Raw genomic sequence first — 27,867 nt, 5'->3', positions numbered from 1 at the left:
CTTACCCCACCCCATGGGGTAAGACGGTCACATGGGTAGGGCAAGACGGCCATCTTCTTTCAACGACCAGCACAGCTCGCAACAAATGCCCGAGATTAGCCGCATTGATACAGTCGCTCGTTGGTCTCAAGTGCTTTGGAAATGGCAGTATACGAGATTCATGCAGAAGGCGTATGCTCGTACCTATATAGGCCCTAGTTCAGAAGCCATGTAGAACCGTTTTTCACATTCATTATTCGAGAATAAACTGTGCCGAAGGAATATTGCTAACATGTCTGTGAGTATCGGAATCGAATATATTCTTATTATAAATGCTTTTTTTTCCTACAGCAACAAAAATATTTTCACCATTACAGACCTATTGGATTCATAGTTGCCCGTCTTACTCCAAACTCAATGTCAGAAGTTCAGCACGATTTTTTTTTGTGGACAATTTGTTGCAGACAAAGCAAATTCGCGGTAAATGAACACTGGTGGCATATGAATGTAGGTACCCTAAGTGATTGCGAGTTTTTAACGCTACAGTGCTGCACACAAAAGCTTGCACAATACATTATTGATGTTTTTAATGAAATGAGTGTTTTAAAGAAATCAAAATAAAAGATTAATTGACTGAACACAAATTCAACAGACTTCAATGGTGGTGTGTAATGGGAAAGGCAATTCTGGTCCTAATTTTTCTCGCTCGTAGCGCTATTGTTTTGGTCTGCAGAAGGGGTGCCCGTCTTACCTACCCTGACCGTCTTACCCCACTTTCCCCTACCTATAAACCTGGTACATATTCTACAATCTACATAGCATCGTTCTGTCCCGCTCATTTGTCGCGAGCAATAGCTCCAATCAGTCTGATGTCTCCCGTTCGGCGTTCTCGTTGTCCGTTTATCTGATGGCGTCTGTGAATCCGTTAGTGACTGCGTGGCCTCTGCTGGTGACGTGGGCGGCCACTGCGCCGCGTGGACCGTGGTTCGGTGACAGAGGAACCCGGTGACTGGGGACTGGGACAGGTCACAGGAACTCAGCGGTGGGACCGGGACCGGTGATCAAGAGAACTCGTTGATGGGGCAGGAACCGGTGACAGGAAGCTGGTGGTGGGGGCCGGAACTGGTGTCGATGAAATTGAGCTGGATTCCACCGATAAGCTAAGGAAATGTCTGCAGAATCGGCCGATATGCAATACCTTAGATCACCGTCGCCGCAACCTTAGCGGTTTTGACCTGACCTTGACCTGAGGTCGGCATTCTAAGCTGACCGCTCTTATTAGCAAGCAACATTCGACCGTTGACACGCCTGAGCATGACGATCACGCTGATGCCAAAATCGCGGCTGTGCGACGTTTTTTTGAAAGATGCTAAAAACAAAAACAGGCCACCACCTTGCCAAGTCCGTCAAAGGTCCCATGTGGCCTGTGACCTGACCTCAAAGGTCACCGGCTTGCCTGATACCTATCGTTAAGGTCATAGGTCCGGCGAAGGTCAGTGGAACGGTCACGGTGACCCCTTGGGTGGCCCTGACCTGGCTAGGGTAGATTACTGAGGCTTATTGAAAATCCGAATTTTGGTGTCATCACTTCTGACTCGCTTATCGATAGTTAAAAGACGCAAAAACAATATTAGTCGATGTAGCTGCGGAATGGATGAAGCACGACATTTTCTCTAACTGCATTCTTTCTACCGTGACCTCTTGCCGTGACGTCAAGTGGTGACTAAGAAGCAAATTTGTTCCTTGGATCTGCCGGAGCCCAGGGGCCCTTTCATAGGCGGCGGAACAGGGAGGGCACCGGGGCACCGTAACCCCCTTTGATTTAGGCATTTTAAGTTTTAACATTAGCCCTATGGGCGTTGCATGGAAAGAATGGGACCAAAAGTCGGCAGTGTCCCCCCCCCCCTTAATTGAAGGTGTTCCGCCGCTACTGGGCCCTTTTCTGACCTGTCAGTTCCATTTCCGTTCTGTTCTTACCGTTCTTTCTATCCTTGAGAAGAATGAAAGCTCAGCGAAATATTTCCGAAAACGGCATATCTAGGGATTTTTGTGCAGAATTCTCAGCTATCCCGGAACCTCTCGTTGTCATCTGGCAGCCGCCATTCAATTGTGGCCCTATATATGGCCTTGATTGTGGCTGATGTGGGTGATTGGTGCGTGTCGTGCTTGTGTAATTTCTTTTCGTTTTATTACCTTCCTGTGTGTTTAAGAAGCTTTTGTGATGATCGTAATAATCATTTATGTAGTCAGAACTTTGCTGTGCTATGTATTGTGCGCGGTGGTGTCGTTTTAAAGACGGTATGCCGGCTGGAAATGCGTAGGCGTTTGTGGCGCTTATTTTAGTGATTGGATTAGTCAGTCATCCCATTGCAATTGTGCTGCTATATGAGAATCTGAATTCATGAATATTGTATGACATTCTGACACATCAAAACATTTCAATTTGTTTTGTGTTCGAACTTTATCTGTAGATTATGTTAACATTCTCAAATGAAACTGAGTCCGCAGAAGTTGCATTGGTTCGGGAAAAAAATGGCTTCAACTTGTTCTCTATATCCATGGAAGTTGCATTTGTTTCAAAAAATTAGCTTCAACTTCTTCTCTATTATTGTTCATGATCACCATGAGATAAGTACAACCCTCCAGTAATGGAGTGAGTGATTGGTCACTGGTCAGCTGATCCTGATTGTGTGTTTTGGGAGTTGGGATAATCTGGGATAATTACATTGAATGACGCAGACACTTCAGTAGGAGGACATAGTAAGAATGAGAAGTAGCTTAGTGGCAGACACTTGAGCGATGTTTGTTAACAACTTATTGGCATATATTACGTACCTATTCATCAGTACAGATAATTAATTGTGGTGTTGGCAACCATGAACTAACCACTTAGTCCTTAGATTGTCATTGGTTATGGTCCTATTTCCTACCCAACTTCCGGATGCACACTGGGCATTATAACAATATGCCTTAGCCAGCTAATTGCACAATGAATTATAAGCTGCTTTTTGTTAACTATTAATGAATTGCTTAAGGACTCAAAAAGCACCTACAAGTTGAACAGCAGTATAAGGCAGGTTCTTCCTATTTGATCATCCACCTAACCTTTACAGGCAAAATTATGCTTCGTTGCTGGTCAAAATTGATGTAAATGCAATGTTGACATGTTGTTATCATTGAAGATCCTTACACTTAAATTCAGGCAACACTGGTTTTTCCCCAAACTGAGTCAATGAAAACCATCAAAATCGTAATGCCGCTATTTGTGTCTGTTGTTGCAGTGCATGCTCAGTGCAGTTGTTGCCTCTTTGTATACTGTGTGACTGATATGTGGGTACCAATGGCTTTGTGAAGTCTTTGTGTGATCTAGAAGGAAGATGACTATTGTTTGTTGAGGAATTATTTGGTGACTGTTTGTTTGGTGACTGTTTGGTGATTATTCACTGTGCTGATGGTGTTTTTTCCCTGTTTTCCAGTGCAATGATGACTACTGGCACCAGCGATGGCAGCGCTGTCACAGTGGAGGTGAAGGAAAATGGCCACCCACACAGCAATGGTGATAGTGAGCAGGCTGCCAGCAAAACCATTGATAGCTCAAATGTACAAACCCCAGCTGCTAAAGATGAGAAACACGAAGAACCAGAGGAATCAATGGATACTGGTAAGCATAGTTTTAATTACTTTGCAACTGCGCCCTAAGGGAAATGTTTCTTTTTTTTTTTGCAGTTTTGCTATCATGACTGCTTTTCTCTTGCCTGCTTTTTCAATATTATGTTAAGCCTTTTATTATATCTATAATGGAATGATTAATTTTGAATTGAATTGAATTGAGGTGCTTAATAAAAGCCTTGATGTTTTTCTGGTATCAACTACTTGCCGCTTTGTATTTATAAGCCAATGACGAATGAGAAGTTCTTTGATCCAAACTGTAATGTTTTTGCAACCTGTATACTAGTTTGCTGATAGCATCCATCCCAATTCCCACATCCATTTTGTGGTCTCAGTTCCTACACTATTTGTACTTTCTCACTGGCCCTCGAGCAGCTGTTGTGCATGTTTGATAGGCATTCTGCAGCTGTCGATCACATAATTTGTCAAATGAATCTGCAAGATCATAATAACTATGTTATATCTATTGCTCTCGTCTTTTTTCAAGAGCTTCTTAAAGCAACCTTATCAACAGTCAACTCTTTTTGATGCTCCTAAAACGAGCACATTTCTTCTGAGTGTGGCACGTTTCTTCGATGTAGCAGCTGACGCCTTCAATCGGGTCTCGTGTTTCTGTTTGTACAGTTCTCTGCGATGAATACCTACCTAGTGATTGGATCGATTTTTACTTTGCTGTTTGGGCATGCTCCTTGGTTACGGCGTCGAACCTTATTATATTTCGTATTTAAACCTTCGCTTCTGCGTGCTTTTATGGTCGGCGTGCTTGTTTCATTATTTAACTATTACTACCTTTTCACCACTTTTCGTCATCCGTAGAGCTACTGATGAGATTGCTCTCCAGTACGGCAGACTTGTTCCCTCAGTTCTAACTGACTGTGTGCTGTTCCCGTACTAGTGGAACTGATGTGTGCTGTCTAGTGTCCCACTGGCACTGACGTGACCTGTGCCCGGTGCCAGTGGCACTAACGGCTGTTGTCCCGGTACCAGCGCCACTGACGGCTCCCCGTACCCGGTGTTCGGTCCGAGCTCCGCCGGGCTGATAGCTGACGCAGTGTCCTGTGTCCACCAGCGGAGGAGGCCCAGTCGGAGCCACCCGTGGTGAACGGGCGCGACTCTCCGGAGCCGGCGCCGGCGCCGCCCGCCGCTGCCGCCGAGTCGGAGACGCCGCCGCCGCCGACAACCACCGCCCCAGCGCCTTTGGCGGCTCAGCAGCAGCCGCAGACGGCCGCCACCGCCGGCGGGGGAGCCGCCACCACACCGGCAGCGCCGCACAAACGGAGCGGCGAGACGACCGAGGACGGCGCCGCCAAGCGGGCGCGCGTGGACCCGAACGAGCGCGCCACGCCGCTGGCGCCCGACCTGGCCTGCCTGCGCACCGTCGAGCTGATCGAGTCGTCGCTGCACAAGCTCAAGAGGGAGGTGAAGGCCATCGACCTGCTGGCGCGGCAGAAGGAGAAGGAATGGGACAACCTGCTGAAGCTACGCAAGGCCAAGGAGGAGACGTTCCAGCGGCTCCGGCGGAAGCGCGAGGTGCTGCTGATGCAGCAGAGTGACGAGGCGGCCGGGCTGGCGCAGCGCGTGGCGGCCGGCCCGGCCAGCGGCGGCTCCGGCTCGGCGGTCGTACCCCCGGCGCGCTCCCCCGTCTCGGTAGCCAGCAGCCTGGTGCAGCAGCAGCTGCAGCAGCACAAACAGAAGCAGCAGCAGGCGCAGCGCGCGGCGGCGGCGGCGGCCGCGCTCAGCGCGCAGTCCTCGCACGGTCTGCGGCCCATCCGGCCGGCGTACGGCGCCAGCAGGATGGGCCAGGGCATGGGTCCGCAGGGTCCGACCATCAGCGTGCAGCACCTGATCGACCGGCACGCGGCCGACTACCGGCGGCGCGCTGACCTGGCCGTGCCGCTGCCAGCCAGTTCGGCGCCGGCCGGCCAGCAGGACCCCCAGTACCGAGAGATGCTGGCGCAGATCGCCAAACTGAGCAAGGCGCCGTCGGCGGCGGCCGCCGCGGCCGTAGCGTCGGTGGCCGGCGGCACTGGCGAGGTCACCATACACCAGGTGAGCGCGCCCGGCACAGACGCGGCCAGCGGCGCGCAGCCCCAGTCCAGCCTGGCCAAGCTGCTGATGGAGAGCAAGATGAAGCAGGTGGAGCCCACCTCCGTGGTCTCCGAGATGCTCAAGGTGAGACGACCGTGGGAGGTTGGCGTGAGGAGCTCGATGTGCGATTGAGGTCATAGCTGGACCTGGTGTTTATTGGTCATTTGTGGTCAACTGCTGTGGATTTGAGGGATTTTCACGTAGTCACACTTCCATTGACAACTCAAGTAATGGCGTGCATCCGGGTATCCCACCAGGCATTCACTATAAACTCGTATCCCGGGTGCACGCTGAATAACGACAGGTCCTTCTTACGTAACGTCTGTGATCCAAGTCGCAATTTTAGTAATACTCGCCGGCCCTGAGCAGTGGCGTCTTTCTGCTTGTGGCACCATGATAGCTGCCGTCCGTTCGGCTGGGAATTACCGCCCACATTTCCCTGTTTTTATTTCTGCCAATACTGGCCCATCGGGCCGTCAGCCGGCCAGTCCGCCCCTGTGACGTCAGCAGTCCCCGCTCGCCGCTGTACCGTCTGACCGTGTACCGTTCTGCCGCAGCGCCGGCCGGCCGGACCGCTGTCGGGCGGCGTGCTGCAGTCGCCCCAGGCGCAGCTGTCTCTGCGCTCCCCGGTGCCGCGCGTGTCGGCGCCGACCGCCCCTCCGCCGCCGCCGCCGGCCACCGAGGAGGTGCCGCTCTGCCAGGGCTGTCAGCAGCGGCAGGCGCAGTTCGTGTGCGCCGGCTGCGGCCACCAGTGGTACTGCTCCAGGGACTGTCAGGTGAGAGACATATTCTACCACCTTACCCTACCAAGCACTAGTGGAACTGGCCCAGGGACTGTCCACTAGACATATTCCACCACCCCACCCCACCCTACCAATTATCAGTGGTACTGCTCCAGAGACTGTCAGGTGAGAGGCCCTCTCACCAGCTGTGGTACTGCTCCAGGGACTGTCGGGTGAGCTTCCCCTCCCAGTCAGTCACCCCTCCATCTGTACTGCTTCAGGGACTGCCAGGTAAAAGACCCCCAGACTGCTCCAGGGAGGGATCAGCGCTGCCGCTGGTCCAGAGATGGACAGGGTGCTGCTGCTACTCCAGCGAAAGTCACGTGGGCGTTGTGAAGGTGCATTGCTGAAGCGATTCGTTTGACCAACTTCATTTGAGACATGTACACGTGTTTGCTGGTAGCAAAGCATGTCAAACAGGAGTCAACTGGTTCCTTAGTTTCGGCATTTGAACGGATTGGTCATACCGCTATCCCCCACTCCGTACCACCTGGTTATACCGCCGCCCGCCCTGGCCATTTGAATGTCACCACTCGTACCGCCGTCCGACTGACCCGACTTGCGGCGTGCCCGCCAGGTGGAGGCCTGGGACAGCCACGCGGACGACTGTTCGGGCTAGCTGCGGCGCCGCTGACCGCGCTGCGCTGGAGGGCAGCTGCGGCACCCCCACCGCGCTGTGTTGGAGGGCAGCTGGCGCCGCTGACTGCGCTGTGCTGGAGGGCAGCTGGCGCCGCTGACCGCGCTGTGCTGGAGGGCAGCTGGCGCCGCTGACCGCGCTGCGCTGGAGGGCAGCTGCGGCACTCTGACCGCGCTGTATTGGAAGGCAGCTGGCGCCGCTGACCGCGCTGTGTGGGGCAGCTAGCGCCGCTGACCGCTGGCCGCGCTGTGTGGGGCAGCTGGCGCCGCCACGCGGTCCGCTCTCTGCAGAGGGACCGCCCGCCGGCAGAGAGCGGAGGCAGCTGCTGTGAGCGCCGTCTGCCGCGCAGCTGTACATAGAGGGAGAGAGCGGTATGTGCGCGTCCTCGAATATTGTCGATATGTGTGAGTGTGGTGTGTTTTTGTGTCGCGCGACGCTGCGCTGAGCAGTTTGCTCTGAATTGTTATTGTTGGGCTCACTGTGGCTGCTGATATACTTTTACCATTGACGTCGATGTACAATACGGTTTGATTTTGTTTAGATCTGATGATAGTCTGTTGTTTATGTTAATGACATGTGTCGCCCAGCTATTTATGACACATTGGTACAACTCAACCCACAGACGGGACGTCGGGTCCCTCAGCTTGGCGCTTGGAAGCCGTTTGAGACTGTTTTTACAACCATGGTTGTGCCATGGGGGCATGCTGAGGAGTGAACTGTGTGAAATGTATTTGTTCGTGTATCGATAATGTCAATACAATTGAGACCTGCATTGCAAAGGGCCTGTGTGACTATGTAGACGAGAGATATAATTAGCCACGATCTCAGTGGCACGCCGGTCGGGACATTGGTCAGCGCCCGCCTTCACCCCAAAGTTCACAGCCTAAACGGGCCGGGTTCTCTGTGAGAGGTGGTGACGGTCTCCCAGTCGAGGATTCCGAGTCCCGTTCTCACGCGACCGTGGAAGGGTAGCGGAACTGACTGTGAATTGTGAGCCCACGTCCCGCACAACGGTCCGCGGTTATAACTATCACCGAGTGCGACCGTTACTTCTCCGCTCATCCCAGACTGGAGCCATCGATAATATAGTCAACATCTATTTCTAGCACAGACATACAGTCAACACTGGCGGCGCGCTCCACAAATCGATGATATATCTTTGGCAGATATACGGGCGCTTACGGACCCAATGCCCTCCGGATACCGCCACCGTCGGGTGGCTCAAAAATAAACGACAGCACTGCGTCGTCTGCCTGCCAGCTGCAATGGAAGCCCACGGAACACAAAATCAATAGAGGGGGATAACGATTCGCCATTAACTGCGCTGCTATGTCCCCGGGTGCCTGGAAGTATCCACTTCGTACAAAACAGCTCAAATTTGAAACTTTCACCGTAACTATCGACGACAGGCTGCTTATTATAACCTGTTATATCCTTACGCAGACAGACATGGGCGGCACACTAATCGTTTTCTGCTCAGATCATAACAGGACGGCACAGGGATGTGAAACCTTCAAAGTCACACAAGAAGCAAACGTAAAATTGCATAGAAAAATGCCTCTAAAAATATCATTGAGTCTTGTTCTATGTATGGGCGAAAGGTGACGCGTCTATGCGGTAAACGGACCATGTTCACCAGTCCTACCCCGCTCGCCCCGACCCCTCTCGGCCCCGCGCGTCCTTCACCGGGCCGGCGCGGCCGCCTTCCTGGCCAGGCGTCCGTAGTTGTCCCTGATCCAGCCGAACAGACTGGCCACGTTGGTGTAGACGTGCGGCTGGGACGTGTCGCCGCACTCGGCGTCCCGGGCGATGTGGCCGTACAGGTAGTAGCGGCCGTTCTCCGCCGCCATGCACGCCAGAGGACTGCTGCCGTCCCGGGAGATCTGCCGGCGGCCGGGAGGGCGCACAGGGGGTCACACAGGGGTCAGGGCAGAAACGAGGGGAGCGTGGGGAAGGGGGAGGGAAGGGGGAGGGAGGACAGGTGGGCTTTAACGTCATTTAGTTTGACGTAGAGCTGCACAGGCCGGCTGCAAGAAAGCTATTTATAGCCAGCTGACAAAGCAACAGTAGCGTACTCAGCAGTCGACGATCGTCCTATGAACAGTGTCTGGCCTAGCAACTACACTAGCTACAGCAGCAGCCCGTTCATGGGCGACTCAGCATTATTCGGCATTATTCGCTAGTCTCGCCCCGCCACGCGGACAAGTGTCCTATGCCTCCCTGGCCCAGCCCACCTCTCCCCCTGTGGTCGGTATCCCGACTCGGCCGCTGCTCAGTGCGCCCCGTCCTGTCTCACCCCGTCCGGAACTACTGTTAACGCCAGACCCGTTGAGACCCTAATTTTTCGCGATTATTTTTAAATGCGTGGAATAATTTCAACCATATTTACGAAATAGCTGTTTCAAGACCTGCCGAAACTTTTTCTTCAAATACGTTTTGTTGTCATTTAAATATTTGTGGCACTTGTCATTGACTCGTAATGTTAACTGTTTTTCCATCCTGGATAGAGGCTTTCATACGTCATATGACATTAGGCTCCGCCCACGACTGCGGCATTGACCCGTGCCCATCAGCGACCTCTGTACACACGACACCCCTGCCATCTGTAAAGGACTTATGAATTTCGCTGACGCTTCACGTGCTATGTATCAATTCAAATTGCAGCAGACGGTCAAGTAAATGTTAAGCTCTTGTTGACTCTCGTATATAGGACCAAGAGAACCATCACTCCTAAACCTACTACTCACACACGCTTCGAACAAACGTTGAAGATTCCTAACAAATACGATTTTCGATGTAGGATATTATGTTTGAAATACGAGCGAGCCTTATGGTGTGAAGCGAAGGCAATTAACTAATTATTGCGTCGTTCGATGGTTGCATAGCGATGTACAAATCAGCAACTACTTGATGACATCCGACATCCCATTATCACATTATCTGCAACGTCATAGGCTTTAAATACAGGTGAATATTTCCTAACGCTATGTCAGGTATATGCCATCTGCCCGTCATTTGCAGCTTATGAAAATAAAACAAATATCAGCGAACCTATCAGCATTGTACAAACAATGAGCATTTATGGCTCCTCAGTCATCATGTCGCTCTTTGGGCACTGTCAGACAAGACGTTACGCACAACTCCGCCGGCTTTCGGCACCGCTCGACCGTCCCCGCTCCCCGCCACAGCGCGAGTGACCGCGCGCCGGCCCGAAACCGCCGCAGGCCAAGACCACAGAGGCGGGGCTTAGCTTTGACGTCATAACGTATCACAGACTGACTGGTGATAGCCTCTACACACCGGGTGAAAATCTTGCTCGAAATTTAACATTACGAGTCAATGAGAAGTGCCTGAAATATTGAAATGGCGACAAAATATCTAAATTGTAAAAGTTTCGGCAGGTCTTGAAACGGCCATGTCCTGAGCTTGGTTGAAATTCTTCCACGCATTTAAAAATAATCGCGAAAAATTAGGGTCTCAAGGGGTCTGGCGTTAACAGTAGTGCAGCGCCAGTGCACGCTGCAACGCAGCTCACACAGAACCGGTTTTGGGGCATGCGGGCGCAGCCACTGCACTCTTGTGTGGACCGCATGACCTTATGAAACAATTACCTTTGTTTATTAAATGTCATTTTAACGTAAGCTCTGTAAACGCTCTGGGCATGCCGGAATAAGGTCCAACCTTGAATAATTTCATCGCGTCGATGGCAACCAGCCCTGTTCAGTCCCGAGTGTAGTAGACAGCTCCAGTTCCGCTAGTCACCACGAGCTGGCACTGAAAGACAGCTGACCCCTCAGATGACACCACAGCGTGACCCGACCCCAGCACTCACGTGACAGGCGTCCGCGAACCGTCGTCCCCCGGCGCAGAGGAAGCTGCGCTCGTCCAGGCCCGGTAGTGCGCTGGCCAGCCGCTGCATGGCGCCACTGGCGCGGCACTGCTCTCCGCCCATGACCGGGACGTGGGTCTGCCGGAGCACGCCGGCCAGCTCCGGCGCCGCAGCTGACACACAGAGGTCACAGAGGTTAGAGGCGGAGAGAGGTCACACACCTCGCACAGGCAGCTCCGGCGCCGCGGCTGACACATCGAGGGGTCACACGGGTCAGCTCCGGTGCCGCAGCTGATACACAGAGGTCACACGGGTCAGCTCCGGTGCCGCAGCTGACACACAGAGGTCACAGAGGTTAGAGGCGGAGAGAGGTCACACACCTCGCACAGGCAGCTCCGGCGCCGCAGCTGATACATCGAGGGGTCACACGGGTCAGCTCCGGTGCCGCAGCTGATACACAGAGGTCACACGCATCAGGGGCGGGTCAGGGTACGGACAAACGGGGTCACAGAACACACGTGCGAGCGAGTAATCGATGCATGCATCAATACATCATCGAGATACGAGTACATCATCGATACACATCAATCAACGTTGGAAAGTCGCATCGCTCTGTATTGATTCACCGGCCTGTTGCTGAGTCAGCTCGTGATCTCTCGAGTGACTGCTGACTCTATACTGACTCACCCTGCTGCTGAGTCGCCGCGTCTCTCGAGTGACTACAGACTCTATATTGACTCACCCTGCTGCTGAGTCGTCGCTGCGTCCCGCGAGTCGGCCAGGCCGTATCCGGTGACGGCGCAGCTCTGCCGACCGGTCAGCTCCATATTCTCCGGCGGCAGACAGAGCAGGCAGACGGTGCGCTCCAGCAGCGCCGGCCGGGACAGCTTCAGAAGGCCTGAGGGTGGGGCAAACACAGCAGTCAGAGGGACCAGCACTGCCGGACCGGGAAGCTTCACAAGGCCTGAGGGTGGGGCGGTCAGCATGATCAGACAGTCTGGTGGTCAATGACGTATGTGCCGCCCAATGAGACAGAAATGCTACACGATAGAGGGCGAGGTGGTTAGGGTCTAGGGAGCCCACGGACAACGACTCGGGACGGGGAGAGATTAGAGAGGACAGCCCCAACAGGTTGGTGCTCAGAAAAGCATACAGTGAACACAGAGTCCAAACCAACCACAGTATAAACCGTCCAATGTCCATCCAAAACGCTTTAGCTCATGCGCCCGTCGCACCGTCGCCTGCGGTTGCCCACCCCGTCATGTACCACCCGTTCCGTGCTTCTATCCTCAGGATACTGAAATCCTTCTCCTCCACGCCGCAACCCCCCTCCGGGCTGGACAGGCAACTTTATCTCATGCGGGCTGCTCCCTTGGAGCGGCACCGCTGCTCCCGAGGGAGCGCACCCCGTAGCCGGGTGCAGTGAGTGCCTTGGGGCTGGGTGGCCTGTCCTCTGGACGGGCTCAGCCCCGGCGACTCACTAGGGTGCCTGCCCAGACCAATGTCTCCCCCTATATCCTATCATCCTCCCGGCTCTGAAATGGTCTAACTGGACCGAAAGGGCCTAACCCAACAAAACAAAAACAAACAAAAAACCGTCATGTACCTTAATAGCGGGCCTGAGCTCCACCAGCGTCGGCGGCCGGCGCCCGGCCGCGCTCACCGCCATTTTTCTCACCGATGTTGTTGGCGTGCACGTGACTGTTGATCTGGTAATCCTCATGAACGATGATCTCATCCAGTTCCATGTGCTGCACGCCAAACTCGAGGTTGACGCGCAGATTGGAGGCTCCGAGCAGCACGACAAAGTCACGCAGCGGCTCCTGGAACAGCCTGACCGGCGCCGGGAGAGGAGAGGGGCGTTAGAAAGGTCAGAGGTGACTTTCGAATCAGCGTCTGTAGCCGAGGAGACCTGACAGCATACCACACGTTCTCGGCTTGGCTGCGAGACATGCTGACGTCACTATGAACACGCGTCACCCGTACACGGTTCGTTTCAGGCGTGACATCAGAGTGACGTGGGGTGGTCGTCTGACGTTCGACGGCCAGGCACTCGTCAGCTGCTCTGGCGGGCTACGGCAAAATATCCGCACCGTTTCCATCCAATAAACATTCAACAAATCAGCAGCACGACAGGTCACAATGCGGTGGATTTACCATCAATGTAATGAAACGATCCTGTGCTCTATTTTACTGCATTGTAGCCGATTGTACGTGCTCTGTGCAGTGTGCATGGCGAAACCAACAGACAACTAGCCACTAGCACACACACTGTTACACACCGGTAACGGTGACATATGTGTCTCACCTAGAGGCGCAGCTGGCGGTGGTCACCACCAGGTCCCGCTCCACCAGCGTGCCAGAGCACACGAAGCTGTACGGGTTCTCCGGGTCGCGCGTCTTCCGCATGATGGCCGCCATCCAGCACCAGACCACGGCGCTGGTTACCTCGCCGCCCTCCGGACTGTCGTCAATGCGCGGGCGCTGCGGACGGGGGGAGGGATAGAGGTCATATGGGAGCAGACATCCACCCTCACCGCCCTCCGGACTGTCGTCAATGCGCGGGCGCTGCGGAGGGGGGAGATAGAGGTCAGAGAAGAGCGGCCATCCAGACCATGCGCCATGGGGCTGTCGGCACCGTGGCAACACTGCAAAAGGCGACAGGGTCATATGGGACGTGGAACCTTAAAGGAATCTCGGTTACACGGAGATGGCTTATTTTCCAAAGATACCTACACATGATGTGTTTGGCTCAGTGGACAATTATCAAAAGTTTCATTCTACAATCCACCGTTTACCCACACTTTCCTGAGCGGGCGGTAGAGGTCAGGACCAGCGCAACAAGCTCAATCGAGCCTAAGAACGGGTTTCGACTTAGGGAATCTGCACATTTAAAACATGCTAACGCATCTAAGCTAAGCGTTTCTATTAACTTCAGTGCGTGGAGAAAAAAAAACGGTAGTCGAGCCATCATTTGGTGAACTTACGAATCGGTTTCTGGCGAGCAGGGTGGCCAGCGAGGAGCCCATGACGCCGCAGCTGGGCTGGCCTATGGAGGTCGACAGGCTGCCGTGGGAGCCCTTGGGCCCTCCGGAGACTGGTGGTCTCTGGAACACCACCCCGGACACTGGCGCTGGCCTCGCCGGCTTCTGGTGTCCAGACTCCGACACAGACTCCGACACAGACTCCGACACAGACTCCGACACAGACACCTGATTCGACTCCGACTGCAGCTCAGACTTCTCCAGCTCCTGTTTAGCCTGCTCCTTATCCTCGGTCGGAGCCGACTGCTGCTCCTGGTGGTCCCCCTCATCGTCCCTCAGAATGGCCACTCCAGAGCCCTCGGTGAGGTCCTGAGCCAGCTCCAGCAGGTCATCAGCAGCATCGCTCTCAATGCCCACCCTGAACACCTCTCCCGCCGCGTCTCCGTCCGCCGCCGGGCCGTCCTCCGCGGCGCCGCTGCCCTCCACGTTGGCCTGCACACCGCCGGCCTTGGTGCCCGGCCGGATGGGCATCAGCGCCGGCATCAGGTGCTGGTCGTAGTCCACGTCCCCAATGTAGTCCTGGCTCTGATCCATGACGGGCACGGCCGACAGCGGGCCCAGCGGGTCGCCGTCGGCCGGCGGCGGCTCGGCGGCCGTGCTCTCGGCCGTGCTCGGCGTGCTGCCGGCCGGCGTGGCCGGCGTGGTGGCCGCCGTGGTGAGGATGGGCTCTGCGCCGGGCGCCGCCGTCACCCCGGCCGCCGCCTGCAGCTCCTCCTCTGGCGGCAGGTCGCCCGCCTGGAACGTGTCCGCCGGCGTCGTGCCCAGGTTGACGTTCTGGCCCAGACCGACCAGCGAGCCGGGCTCGAACGTCTCGCCGGGCTTGGCGAACGGCAGCGTGACGCCCTCGGCGTCGTCACTGTCCACCGGCGGCCAGGGGCCCGTGTACGGCCGAGTCACGATGTCCACGATACCCGTGCTGTCGGTGATGATGGCCACGATGTCGACGATCTGGCTGCTGTCGTCGCTCGGCCGCTCGGGCACGTCGTTGCCGAAGTTGACGATGGAGTCGACCAAGCCGTCGTCGAAGGTGGTGCCCTCGGTGGTGGTGGGCGTGGGCCGCGGCGTGGCCGTGCGCCGGCGCGCCGCCTCGAACTGACAGCACGAGAAGTCGGCCGGCGGCGAGAAGGCGGTGCGCAGGCCGACGCAGTGGCCCGACGGGTCGGCGCTGAAGTCGGAGTCGGCCGAACAGTTGGCGCCCAGCATGCAGTAGCCGGCGCCGTCACCGCACGTCTTCACACCCTGGATCACAAACAGACCTGCAAAAACATGGGATAAGTCAACGAAACGTGAAATATTCGCAATGTTACGCACTTACGAATGCAGCACAGGTAACGACGAGAAACGACGATGAACTGATAAAAAGAACCACGTCCTCCCCAGGATACTCGTGTCACGTTTCACTGAAGACACTGGAGGCACCTCTATCCCCTCCCGCGCCGTCCCATCCCCCGTCTCCCTTCCTGTCGCTGCGCGGCGCTGACCTGGGTCGATGATGGGCACGTTGGCCGGCTCCTCTGTGGTGGTGGACACCGTCACCGACTCACTGCCGGGCGCGTCCTGCTGGCCGAGCGGCACCACGGCCGCCAGCTGGTCCAGGCTGGCCACCATCTGCTCAAGCTCCTCGCGGGCGTCGCCGTACTCTGCCTGCTGCTGGCCGGCGGCCGCCTCCCTGAACAGCTGCTGCAGCTCGCCCAGGATGCCCTGGCTAGGCGCCACCTGGCGGGACGGCGACACGCCGCCGGAGGGCAGCACCAGCGGCCCGCCGGCGCACCGGCCAGCCAGCAGCAGCGGCACCAGCACCAGCAGCAGCCGCATCACCCTGCGAATACACACAGAGGAGGCTGTTGCTGGGCGGCTGCGAGCGATACAATATTATAAGCCAACAAGACAATGACACCAATGGCAACCAAAACCTTATCCCAAACAATAATACCGCGTCGATGCTTTCCTGATGTCTACACAGTACACAGGTGTTGTCAGGGCACTAAAGAGTCGGTATTGCAAGGCTCACATAGAAACTGCGTGGCCTAACAAAAAGAGGCAACAAAATGTGTTCACTGACCGAGAGCGTCCCACCAATATGTTTGGAGGGTCTGGCGACAGACGTGACAGTAAACACCGACCCCATCCCACCGGCCACCCTCGTTCAGCGTAGACCCGCGACTGAACGTTAACGTTTAGTCGCCAGGGCCTTTGTATCCAGTAGAACAGTAACAGAGCTAACCATATCAATGAATTCCCGGCTAATGTTATCCGTCGTAAGCGACAGAACAGTGTCACTGAGGCACCAGGGCACCACATCGTCTAGACTTTGCAACAGCCTCGTATATCGAAGGGGAACCCGTCTAACAAGGGTTATTGTACTGTATCCCATGACTGTATTTATGAAATCTTTTGAATTACCCTTCCGAGTCCTGAAAGAAGGAGAAACGTTTCGAATGAAACACTGAGTAAGTTCGCTGTTCCAATTGTATTAGCGTCAAATTCAAATTGAATTTGACAACCATCGGTTATTCCCATAAAAGCGTGAAAAAATAACTCAATGTAGATATGTATTGTGCAAAGCGAAACAAGTCTAATATTAGGTGAATTTTCTGCCTCTGTTTACAACCATGCAAATGCAAGAGAAGTTAACATTAACTTGGCCTGACAGAGCTGACGGGTTAGGGTGGATAAACAAAATTACCGTATAAAACCGGTGCTTCGGGAACGGACGATGTCAGGCGAAATTCGTGATGCCGCACAATCAATGCCGCCTGAATGGTTAAAAACACACACATTTGATGTAGATACATTTTTTGGCGTGTCTCTTAATGAGAAGCAAATTATTATGATCATAGAGACAGATAGGTGACGGCATGACGATTATGACCAAACGCTATAGGTACCTAACGAGATACATATACCTAACTCTGTCGTTAATCATTCCTCCGGAAAGAAGACCGTTTCTTGGTAAAAAAAACTTATTGCATCGTTTTATGGAGTCATGTGTATTCCGGTCAATCACAAACTAAACATTTTCCGCCTGACATCAATGCCTAGCATGCCGTGCAAACAAAGGGAATAGCCGAGCCGAGCCCGAGTGTGCGCTTTGTTTGACAGTTTGACCTGTCTGACAGAATGACAGTGCCCGTTTCATTTTCAACCGTTCAGCTAACATTGCAAAATATTGCGAGGTGCCATGCATCTTCAGCAGCAGGGCGTCAGTCATGAGCAGACCACCAATCACAATTTGGTTATTTCTATGCTAGCAGCTGTCCCTTCCTCCTTAGTTGAAGTCGCATCACGCAGAACATCCGGCGCTGTTCCGGTGGCACGGCCGCCGTCCTTGGCGTCTGGCTCGGTTGTATCGCTGTCGCCCTGGGGCCGGTCCAAGATGCCCGCCTCCAGCTGGGCTACCGTCTCCGGCAGCGGCCGGCCCGTGGTCTCGGGAAGCAGCAGCGACGCCAGGCCGGCCAGCAGGCTCCACGCGCCGAACGTCAGCGACGGCGCCTTGTCGTGCAGATCCCCGATCAGGTCAACCACAAACGGGGCCACCATCGCCCCGAACCGCGCGCTGAGGTCCGCGAGTCCATAGCCGACGGCACGGACAGAGGTGGGGATATACTCCGGTGTGTAGAAACACAACACACTCTGGACCCCAGAGATGAACAGCTTACCGGCAAGGCCCAGCACCAGCATCAGAGTAGCGTCGTCGTTGATAAGGACGAGCATCATGAACACGCCAGTGAGGAGGAACAAGACGGAGGTGACCGGACGGCGACCGAGCCGGTCAATCAGCGGGGACAGGAAGGAGCCGGGAACCGCCACCAGGCCTGACAGCACGCCGGACACGAATCGGCTCTCGCTCAGCTGGGTCATGCCGAACGACAAGCCGTAGTAGGCAGCGTTAAAGCCCGCCCAGCAGAAACAGGTGGCCAGAATCCACCTGCGAAGAAGAGGAGAGCGCCAGAGCTGCGATGTTTCAGAAGCGGTCTTCTGAACGCCCATCTCACAGTGACGAACATCCTCCAGCATTTTCATCATCTGACTCTCTTCGGGAAGCTGGCGGCCGTTGACACGCGCGATGGCTGCCAGGACTCGCAGCAGCTCCGTGTCACGGCCCTGCACAAACAGCCAGCGTGGCGACTCGGGCACCAGCCAGAAGCTGAGGACGAAGATGAGCATAGGAGCCGACAGGGCGAGCTGCAGGTGCCACCAGACGCATAACTTGTACGCTGCTGCCGCGAGCAGCATCTCGCCCAGCGGCAGCGGCAGCGTCAGCAGCTGGCCGGCCCACACCCGCCACTCGAGGGCGATCAGCTCCATGACTAGCACGACACAGCAGCTGATGCTGCCCGTCATGCCGATACCCGTGATGAATCGTGACAGCAGGAACAGTTCGTATCGGCTACTAACAGCCGAGAGGAACGATCCTGATACGAACATTGAGATCATGGTGTGTTGAACAATTTTCCTGCCAAACCTGTCGCTGAAAAACCCGGCCAGCATCGCGCCAACCACTCCTCCAAATTGGAGAATGGACTGGCCCATGGAGAGCAGCGGACGCCGCTCGCACACCAGGTCCCACTGGGTGACCACCGAGGAGCCGGTGTAGTTGGAGTCGTACAGCCAGCGGCGGCACGGCTGGCCGTCCGGCGCGCGGCACCGCTCGGCGGCCGCCTCCGAGAGAGACGCGAAGGTGGCGTTCTTCGGCTGGCCATCAGCGCAGAGGAAGGCGGGCGTCTCGCCCATAAAGGCCATGGCCATGTTGCAGTATCCGATAGTGGTGACAATCAGCAGCATCCAGCAGAAGAACATTACTTCCCAGCGGCCCTTGCCGCCTGCCAGCAACATGAGATCTTCGAAGAGGCGTGCTTCCTTCCTCAGTGAGCCGTCGGCCATCGATAAGGTCAGCTCACTGGGCCGTGATATAATTTTGTTGTTGCTGGGATTCGTGCGACGAATTCAGACTTCAGGGGCTGTCTTTGGCGGAATACAGCCGATCGGTAGTGCCCGGCGAAGCTGCTGCTGTTGGTGATCTACTCCGACAGAACTGTCGGGACTGACTCCCGCCTGTCGAGCTACGCTGTCGTCCCGGGCGCCGCAAAATGCGAAATGACCTATTTTTCAGTCAGTGCTTTATAACAACGACTGTTAAAGCCGAACACACGCCCCTAGTGACAAGTTCATAACAATGAGTCCCCCTACGCTCGCAATTTAATTTGAAAACATGGCAGATTTTATGCCGAACAATAACATTCGGCTAGTTTATCAGTTAAATGATCTTATTATGAAGTGCGTTTTGCATGGCAGCTGCTCATGACACGTCACACAGGAATAGCGCGCGGCATTCAGTCAAAAATAATCGTTTTTGCTAGCCAACATCCATAAAACGGTGCCCAACAAACCACAAAGTGCACATTCCATCGTCCAGAGGCATCGACCGAATAGAACTGTGTATTTTTCCAGAGTCATATAATTGATATGTTGACCAATACAGAGTACAGGTGCCGTGTCCGCTTCTTGGTAGGACCAGTCTGTTCTCTGACGAGAGTAAGTGCGATGAGCACGTCCTTCCGCAGTTATTGTGCCTTGGAACTTAACCCGCGCCCCAGTGGCGACTGGCGGTCTTAGCCAACTTCGCCATAGTGGGTGGAGGCTTATGTTACCACCCACCTCTAACTCAAAAACTAACAGGGCTAGAAAGACGCGGTAAAAAGCAATCGATAGTTCTCAATGCGTACGTTTGAAAATATTTCAGCCATTTTTCATCTTAGAGCAATATTGGGGTTACCAGAGGTCATCAAAGGACAAAATTTGTCAAATGTCATTATATGTTTCAGAAAACATACCGTTATCTCAGGAACTATGATCGCTAGAAAAACGCATGGAAAAGCAATCGATAGCTTTTTAACTCTTCTTTTGATAGCGTCATCATCAAAATTGACGTCAGATCAACGGTTAAGCCTCCATAGGTCAAACATTGTGAAAATAGCTGTTTTTGGATCAACTTTTTTACGAATAACTTTTAAACCAGCAAAGATAAAGAATTGGCGATGGCACTATTGTGTTTCTCTTCTTCAGTTGCTTCGAAAAATATATTTTTTAGCTGGAAAGGTCAAGTTCTAACTTTGACCTCAGGTCAAGGTCACGCGATGACCCAGATAGGTCATGTTGCATATCAATCGATGCGTCTCTACAAGACAAACACAATGAAGCCATCCCCAGCGTTCTATCTCTTTCCAATCGAGTTATTGGCAAAAGGCTGTTTGTAGCCTCAAATGACCTCGGATGACCTTTCTAGAGGCTATCAGCAAAAAAGACACCTTGGTCGTCACGGGTGCTCCAAATCATTGTGATTGTGAAGCATTTTGACTGTTCCTATGCGTACACACGGATCTAGAGGCATTTTCATTTTTCGCCATTGACTGATAATGGAAAGGTCACGCCACTGGCCTGACCTTAGGTCAAGGATATAAAAAATCCGAGATATACAAATTATAGGTGCCCATAACATCATGCAATCCACCAAGTTTAAAATCTCTCTGACAAACATTGCAGGCTGGACATGATTGCAAACTTTTTTAGGCTTTGTCAGTTAACTTGACCTGGTGACCTGACCTGACATAGCCTGGGGTCAAAAATTTCACACATTGTTCAAAATTGATGTGCAGTAAGCTACTCCAACCGGCGCGGCGCTACGCATCGCGGTTTTTTATTCACACGCAAAAAAAAACGCGACAGGATGGTAACAATGCCCCCCAGCCCCTACTGGGGCGAAGGGTTGCAGGTACACTGCCGAGACTCTCCACGCAAGCCCATGCTGGGTCAAAATAATAATAAAATCACATCTTATTCGAATTAGCGACTATGAGTCCAGGGCCTCGTTTCATAAAGCGAGTCCGTAACTTCGGACGGTTTTTGATCTTGTATTGCAAATGCATATGAAGCGATGACATTAGTTTGAATCGTTGAATTTATTTATCTTGCAAGCAAGAACAGAAGGGAGGCGTGGAAATAAACTTATCGCTTCACATGCACTTGCAATAAGACCAAAAACCAGCGTAAGTTACGGACTCGCTTTATGAAACGGGGCCTTGGTAGCAAATAAAGAGCGACTGTTGCAAAGTAGATTATACAACAACGAACGACCGCATCGCCAGCCTCCAATTCACCGGTATGCCCGAATACCTTCCGGGTCCGTTGCACAGAGCGCCCGGGTCGACATCAGCAAGTATGTATTCATGGAAATAAAATAAAGCCCTATTATGGGTGGGAAAGCAAAACTGCCGCCACATTACCTATAGATACGGCCTGTTACAGCTCCACATCGTAAAATGAAAACGCCCTGCATGAAGTGCACCTGAAATAATGTCATCGGTAGGCGGTATGGTATTCAGAATTGATGTGCGCAGCACCGGCTGCCGGTGGCCGCCAATCGCCACCCATGGGTGACCGGGGACACGGGAGGCACAGTAGTGAGCAGTTCCGCAGCACAACGCGAGCAACATGTGTTTAGTCCGTGACTTTGTCTCGGTGGTCTGGGGATTTCAGTCCAAACATTCTGACGGTCTGATGGCTAGCGACTCCAAGGTCGCTGGTCGCTGGAATAGGATGGTAACTTCAGTCTCACATATCCCAAGCTGCCCAGAAGAACTTCTGGTGACGGCTGATGTCCTGGGCGTGGTAGGATAACACATTGAACTCGTGCACGAATCTTGACTCCGTCATCTGACCAATCGGAGGTCAGGACCGGGTCAGAGGTCAGCCGTTTGGGCGCAGCTGCATTGTCAGATCATGGGGATAATAACCGCTGAGCGTGTTCTCTGAGGGAGCGGCAGACGGCTGCAGCATCCAGGGGGCCACCTCAGAATGCCAGGGACACTGCCGGTTTACGGTTATATATTCAGCAGAGGAGAGTCTCAGACATGGGACGGCCGGACCCACCAGCAGTGGTGGGGGCACACACGAGTTGGCCGGATCCAACAGCAGTGGTGGGGACCAGCCACGACAACGAGTTGGCCGGACCCACCAGCAGTGGTGGGGGCACGACACGAGTTGGCCGGATCCAACAGCAGTGGTGGGGGTCAGGCACGACACGAGTTGGCCGGATCCACCAGCAGTGCAGTGGGGGTCATGCACGACGCGAGTCGGCCGGTCCCGCAGCAGTGAGTAGTGACCATTATCAGACAACAGCCCGCTGCAGCATCAGCACCCAATAATAAAGCGAACAGGTACGAGAGATTGTACCGTCCTGGGCGCCGCAAATTGTTCGCTGTGCCAAGCCGCTGACAATGGTTGGCCGTTCGGAGGCTTCATGCCAGCATGAACTGAGTATGTGTGCCTTCCAGCTGTGTAGGCATTCCAGAACATTTAAAAGCCCCGTAAAAAGTTTGAAGACGTCAGTAGTGTCACCATTCAATTAGTTTTAGCTGAGCAGCCAATTGAGAAGCGCAAAAAAAAACTCCGGAAGCGCGAACCAGAATCGCCACACAAAAAAAGGATCCTCCTTGATAAATGACATTTTGATGGCTTCAGCCGACGTCGCCGTATGTCTGTGAGAACTGGGACGTCCTACCGTGCTCTCTATTAGGGTGAGACTCCCAGCCCCACCGGCCGCGCCGGACCGGGTGTGCGCCTTACGGTCCTCCGTGGACGGGACGGGACGGGGCGGGGGCAGGGCTCGGCTAACTGTCCGGTCCCGGTGGCCACGCACGTCGCACGTGGTGCCGGCTCCGGTCAATTCACTAAGGGGTTCGGCGGGCACACGAATGTCCATTCGTGTGAGGGTTGAAAGTTGAGTCAATAAAGTTGATACCGTTACTGAGATGTTTTGTAGGCACAGAAGAAACTACCTATACGCTGAGTAGCAGAACTAGTGTGCTGGAAGGCACATTTGGAGGCCAACGAATTAGGTATAATTGTCCTCACAATATTTTTTTAGTGATCTTGCTACCCATGCAACTTGATGTCGTATGAAAGTCCTCCATGAGCTTACGCGTCACTCAACTCATCTCCATTCAAATAAGGTCCCCGTATAGTGGTGCATGATCCGTTCTATCTTCTTAGTAAGCTCCGGGGAGCAGTGTAAATCAGTGAATCACCTCCGTATGATAATCCCCGTTTCAGGTAGCACATGGTAGCGGTGCGGTCCCGCGGCGCAGCGCTGCGGTCCGCAGGGAGGTGGGCAGAGCCACATTCCGTGAAATGACGTCAGCGTGCCGCCAGGGAGCCCCGGGCTGCTTCCGTGACTGGCGGCAGCCGATGTGGGTCACTCGTTAGGACCACAATCACGACCTGAAGGTCGTTGACTCTCGAGTCGCGGAGGCAAGCCGCTTCTTTATTCAGTGATACGTGGACCCTCTGTTCAGATGCGACGGTCATTGTTAAGCTTGCTGCCTGCCTACTCACGTGTAATGTTTCACTGCCACTGGTAAACCCGTAAGCATGATATTAGGATAAGCAGTTTCGCCCATGTAGAATCGTAGTGAGGAGTAGAAGTACAGCCCTTTGCAAACTGCGTGGTAGGTATTCTTTTTTCGACAAAACCGAGAATAACGCGGATACTATGCTATCAGTCACTCCGAAATCGTAACAGCAGGACGTGCGAGACTCCGCACCTTAGATTGGCATTACCATCGTACTCATTTTCCATCCAGTTTGGCAACAAAACCCAAAAGTTTAGATTGGCCCCGAAAACAAACTTTTGCATTTTGTTGCCACACAAGGCATATAGTTTGTTTAGTGATAGACCCAATCGAAGGAGTGAAGCATGGCGCCTCTACTTGCAGTGAGTTCCGACCGACTGATAACATGATCTTTGAGTTATTACCGGTTCTGTCGAAAAAAGAGTACCTACCACGCAGTCTGCTGAGGGCTGTACAGTGCAGCCACCGCGCCGCATGGGGGCATGGTCACTGGTCAGCGGAACGGACAGACCTAATCAGACGGCTACTGCAAAAACCGATGCATTTGTTTTTACGGGAATCGCATTCCGCATTTGCGCAATGTGATGCATTATAACAGCGAGATCAAAGAGCGGTTATTAGTGGCGGTGGCGGTCGCGGGGCGAAACTTGCCCGGCTCTAACAAAAGTCGTTATGCCAATTATTACAGGCTTAGAAAAACCGATTCCACGATAAAACAAGGCAACAAAGACTGGCGGGCCCTGTCTCTAGCTCGTGGCAGCGCACTTACTTTGGAGTTAAGTTGAACCTTATTGTCGCTATATTTTAGCATCACATCTTGAAATAAATCTGAAACCATAGTTTTATCCATATCTGCGGTAAACGGCTAAGGGATACGAATATAACCGCAAACAACTATGACGTAGGTACTAATCGGATATTTAAATACGACCGGTGAATAATCCCTTCTTTACAGGTCTAAAAAAATGAAGAACCCTTTCATCTCTTCTTCTAGAGGCATTCTCAGAGAAGCAACAATGACTTGATGAGGCGGATAACGTAACGATCCTGGACTGCAGCAAAAGTCATCTGGGACCTATCTTCGAGCACTCGTATAATGGCACTCGGAACTCACCTGTTTTTGTGGCCTGTCGTTGAAATCCTGTCCACCCGTGTCCAGCAGTGGGCTCCTCCTCGCGCTGTCCCCTGGCGGCCTCTCAGCACCGCTGGGCTCGGCCACTACTGTGTCTCTGTCCGCTGTCCGGCGGCCAGCGCGCTCAGCTGGCTGATTTCTGACCTGACCCGGCGGCGGCGCCGGCCAGCGCCGCCCCCAGATCCAGCGGTGGTTTTTGCGGCGGCGCCGGGCGGCGGCGGGCGGCGGGCAGGTGAACATCCTCCGGGGCGGCGCGCACCGCTAGCCGCGCCGGTCAGCCGCCGCCGGCCGGGCCGAGGTGCGCGAGCTGTTGTCTCCGCGCCCGACCGGCTCCGTCGCCGCCCGGTCATCTGGGGGCCGGACAGACCGGAACTGTGACGTCACCGGTCACACAGACACTCGGCCACGCCGGGAGGCCAGCGCGCAATGGTCGGCGCGTGGCTTAGCCTTATTAAACCTTTGGACGGCTGAACAGTTGGCGAATTTAATTAACCCTCGGCAGATCAATCGCTTTTCTACATACATGAGGGACGACCCTCAGCCGTTTCAATCAATTAAGTCAGAGACCCACAAAAACTACGGAAGGTCACGAATGATCAATGAATGGCGCAATGACATCCTGAATACTACCAAATCTTCAGGTCTTAGGTCGACCAAGAGCCTCTAAGGTCACGTTAAGGACCGAAAGGTCGGGTCACAATGTGCTTTTTCAGCATAATTGTTATGAGGCAGCCATGTCGAAATAATAACGTTTTAATGTCCGAGCGGCACCTAAATGATCAAACCCTAGTTTGGAAAAGGTAAGTCCGGATGTTTATCACACACGCATCGCGGGACAAGGCCAGGTCGAAGTCGGTCAGGCCAGGATGTTGGCCTATGCATTTATGCAAGTCATGGTGTGTATGCTTTGATTCGGTAGCTTTGGCCGGCTTGCTAGCTTGAATTTATGGGAAATACCATGGTGGTGGGCACTGTAACTTAACCAGGAGTCCAGGACTTCGATGACGATAATTCGATAACCTCTTTCGAGGTCAGCGACTTCGATAACGATAAATCGATAACCAAATCGGTCACTTCGATAACGCGATAACGATACCGATAACTTCAAAAAAGAAAGAAATCGAAAGGATTTCTTGACAGGAATAAGCTTCTAATTAATAGTTAATCCATTCACTCATACAACACCATTATTACCCAGCTGCTTGCACAAAAAGGAGGGCTTAGAACAATGAAAATGTTATTTTTCTCGTACAAACAAACAAACGTACAAACAAAAACTTGAATATCTTTAGCGGCAGAGCTTGTTGGGCCAAAATTTCAATAGCATTCCAAATAGCATTTATCAGTGCTCAATCTACAACACTGCTACCTCAGTTTAAAACCCCATGTTGAAGGTTAACTATCCCCTTTAATACGCTCGCGTCTATTTGATGAAGTTAGCGTTATCGATTGACCGAAACGGGGGCTTCGATAACGCTACTTCGATAATCAATAACGATAAACTTGAAAAAACGTTATCGTCGATAACGAATTCGATAATCGTTATCGATAGGAATCGAAGTGCCCATCACTGGGAGATACCATACCTATTAAGCAAAGCCTTTGATGACCTGTATGTATGTAGGTATGACTACATGTATGACGGGAGACTCGAATAGCCACGGTGTGGATGGTCTCAACAATACACGAAACGAAACGAAACCTGAAATAAGTTACGTCGTATAGGCAAGCCGGTTTTTTTTTCTTTCCTACACCTATACATGGCGTAAGGTCTGAAACAGAAAACTGGACTTGGAACCGTGCAAACTACGATTCTGAGTGCTTGAGAGTCAGATAAAATTGCATCCCCTAGGATAAAAATACTTTTTTCCGTATTTATTCATAAAATAACAACGGTAAAGTAACGTGATCGACCTGACTTTAGGTGACCCTTATGAAAAATCCGAGGCCTTCAATTTCTGCCAATAGGACCTGGGCCCGTATTCACGTCGGAATTTTTCGTAAGATTTATCTTACGATCGCTCTTTGTCGTACGACAATTTGGTATTCACGTTGGCATCGCAGACAGTTAAGATTTATCTTACGATCAAAATTTTGGTCGCAGACATTTGTCGTACGATCGATCGTAAGTGCGATTCACGTCGGGACATCTTAAGTCGAATCTTAAGATGATCGTAAGACCTTAATGATGAAGGCATTGGGAAGATACGACTACTCACTGAGCTGTCGTAAGACGTCACCTAAGCCTATGAATTGTATATTTAGGTATTGAAATTGTTAGTTATTTTTTTTTTTCTTGCGAGCGAGCGCGAAAGAGTTTTCAATGTAACGGGATAATATCAGTATGAGCGGTACAGCTCGGACCGGCCCGCCCTGTAACGCTTTTGAGAAGCTTTCATCTCGGCCACCACTGGGTCGATTGAACCGCGGTCTTTTTTGTTGGGTAGCCCCATTCCTCCCTCCTACCTCGTAATTGACTACTCTTGATGCACCTGGCCCTGGGTGAGCGCCGTGTCATGTGGCTCTTGCGAACTCAAGGGTGTCGTGTCAGAACCCAAAGTAGTTCTTGCTGAATTTACGTTTTTGAGAGGATTATGTTGAGAAGCACAGGATCGATTCACTAGGAAATATGTTTGTAGGGTATATTCATCCATTCTGCCGAGGAGAGGACTTTTCTCGATGCATGTGGGTGACCATGGCTGCACGTGCCACGTGCATAATAAAGAGATGTCATGTTTGTAGCAATTACACTAACTCTGTAATTATCGTGCCCATTGCGCTGAAACTTGGCATGTGGGTAGGCACTCACCGGGCAATGCATTTCCATGTGTCATGTTTGGGGTACTACTGCACGTGCGCACGTGCAGTGGTCGCTCCTAGATCTCGAGAACGGCTGGACCAATTGCGCTAAAAATTGGCACACCGGTAGGGACCGCTTAGTAGCGTGCCGGGCAAAAGTCGTTTGGGACCCGTTTGCACGTGCGCACGTGCAGGAGGCCGCTTCCATACACAGAGAACGGCGAGGCCGATTGCGCCCAAATTTGGTACACCTTTAGGAACCGCTTAGGAGAGTGCCGAGCAAATGTCATTTGTGACCCTGGTTGCACGTGCGCGCGCGCAGCAGGCCGCTTCCAGATCTCGAGGACGGCTAGGCCGATTGCGCTTAAAGGGACCCTCCCACCTTCAAAAAAGTTTATGAATTGGCATGAAAGTGATGTCGCTCGGTTCAGAAAGAGCGAAAACGAATATCTACCAAATTTCACCGAAAAATATTCACCGGTTTTCAAGATATTAGAC

At 53.0% G+C, this 27,867-nt stretch overlaps 2 protein-coding genes across 2 annotated transcripts; one reads left to right on the top strand and one right to left on the bottom strand.

Annotated features, from left to right (window-relative positions):
• Nucleotides 1–2,115: 2,115 nt before the first annotated feature.
• Nucleotides 2,116–7,934, top strand: LOC122391052 (actin cytoskeleton-regulatory complex protein PAN1-like). Its single transcript, XM_043384590.1, has 5 exons — nucleotides 2,116–2,121; nucleotides 3,456–3,640; nucleotides 4,718–5,820; nucleotides 6,294–6,512; nucleotides 7,096–7,934. The coding sequence occupies exons 2-5, from the start codon at nucleotides 3,460–3,462 to the stop codon at nucleotides 7,135–7,137; spliced, it is 1,545 nt and encodes a 514-aa protein (XP_043240525.1). The 5' UTR covers nucleotides 2,116–2,121; nucleotides 3,456–3,459; the 3' UTR covers nucleotides 7,138–7,934.
• Nucleotides 7,935–8,236: 302 nt separating this feature from the next.
• On the bottom strand, nucleotides 8,237–18,912 carry LOC122391231. Its single transcript, XM_043384970.1, has 9 exons — nucleotides 18,832–18,912; nucleotides 17,258–18,654; nucleotides 15,510–15,847; nucleotides 13,972–15,284; nucleotides 13,293–13,468; nucleotides 12,663–12,817; nucleotides 11,727–11,882; nucleotides 10,988–11,157; nucleotides 8,237–9,038 (listed from the first exon to the last, which is right to left on the bottom strand). The coding sequence occupies exons 1-9, from the start codon at nucleotides 18,910–18,912 to the stop codon at nucleotides 8,838–8,840; spliced, it is 3,987 nt and encodes a 1,328-aa protein (XP_043240905.1). The 3' UTR covers nucleotides 8,237–8,837.
• Nucleotides 18,913–27,867: the final 8,955 nt, after the last annotated feature.

The sequence above is a fragment of the Amphibalanus amphitrite genome, unplaced genomic scaffold (assembly GCF_019059575.1).
Source record: "Amphibalanus amphitrite isolate SeventyFive unplaced genomic scaffold, NRLGWU_Aamphi_draft 000021F_arrow, whole genome shotgun sequence".
In the NCBI taxonomy this organism is placed as follows: domain Eukaryota; kingdom Metazoa; phylum Arthropoda; class Thecostraca; order Balanomorpha; family Balanidae; genus Amphibalanus; species Amphibalanus amphitrite.
The sequence above is the reverse complement of the archived record's forward strand: the minus strand, read 5'-3'. Positions and strand labels throughout refer to the sequence as shown.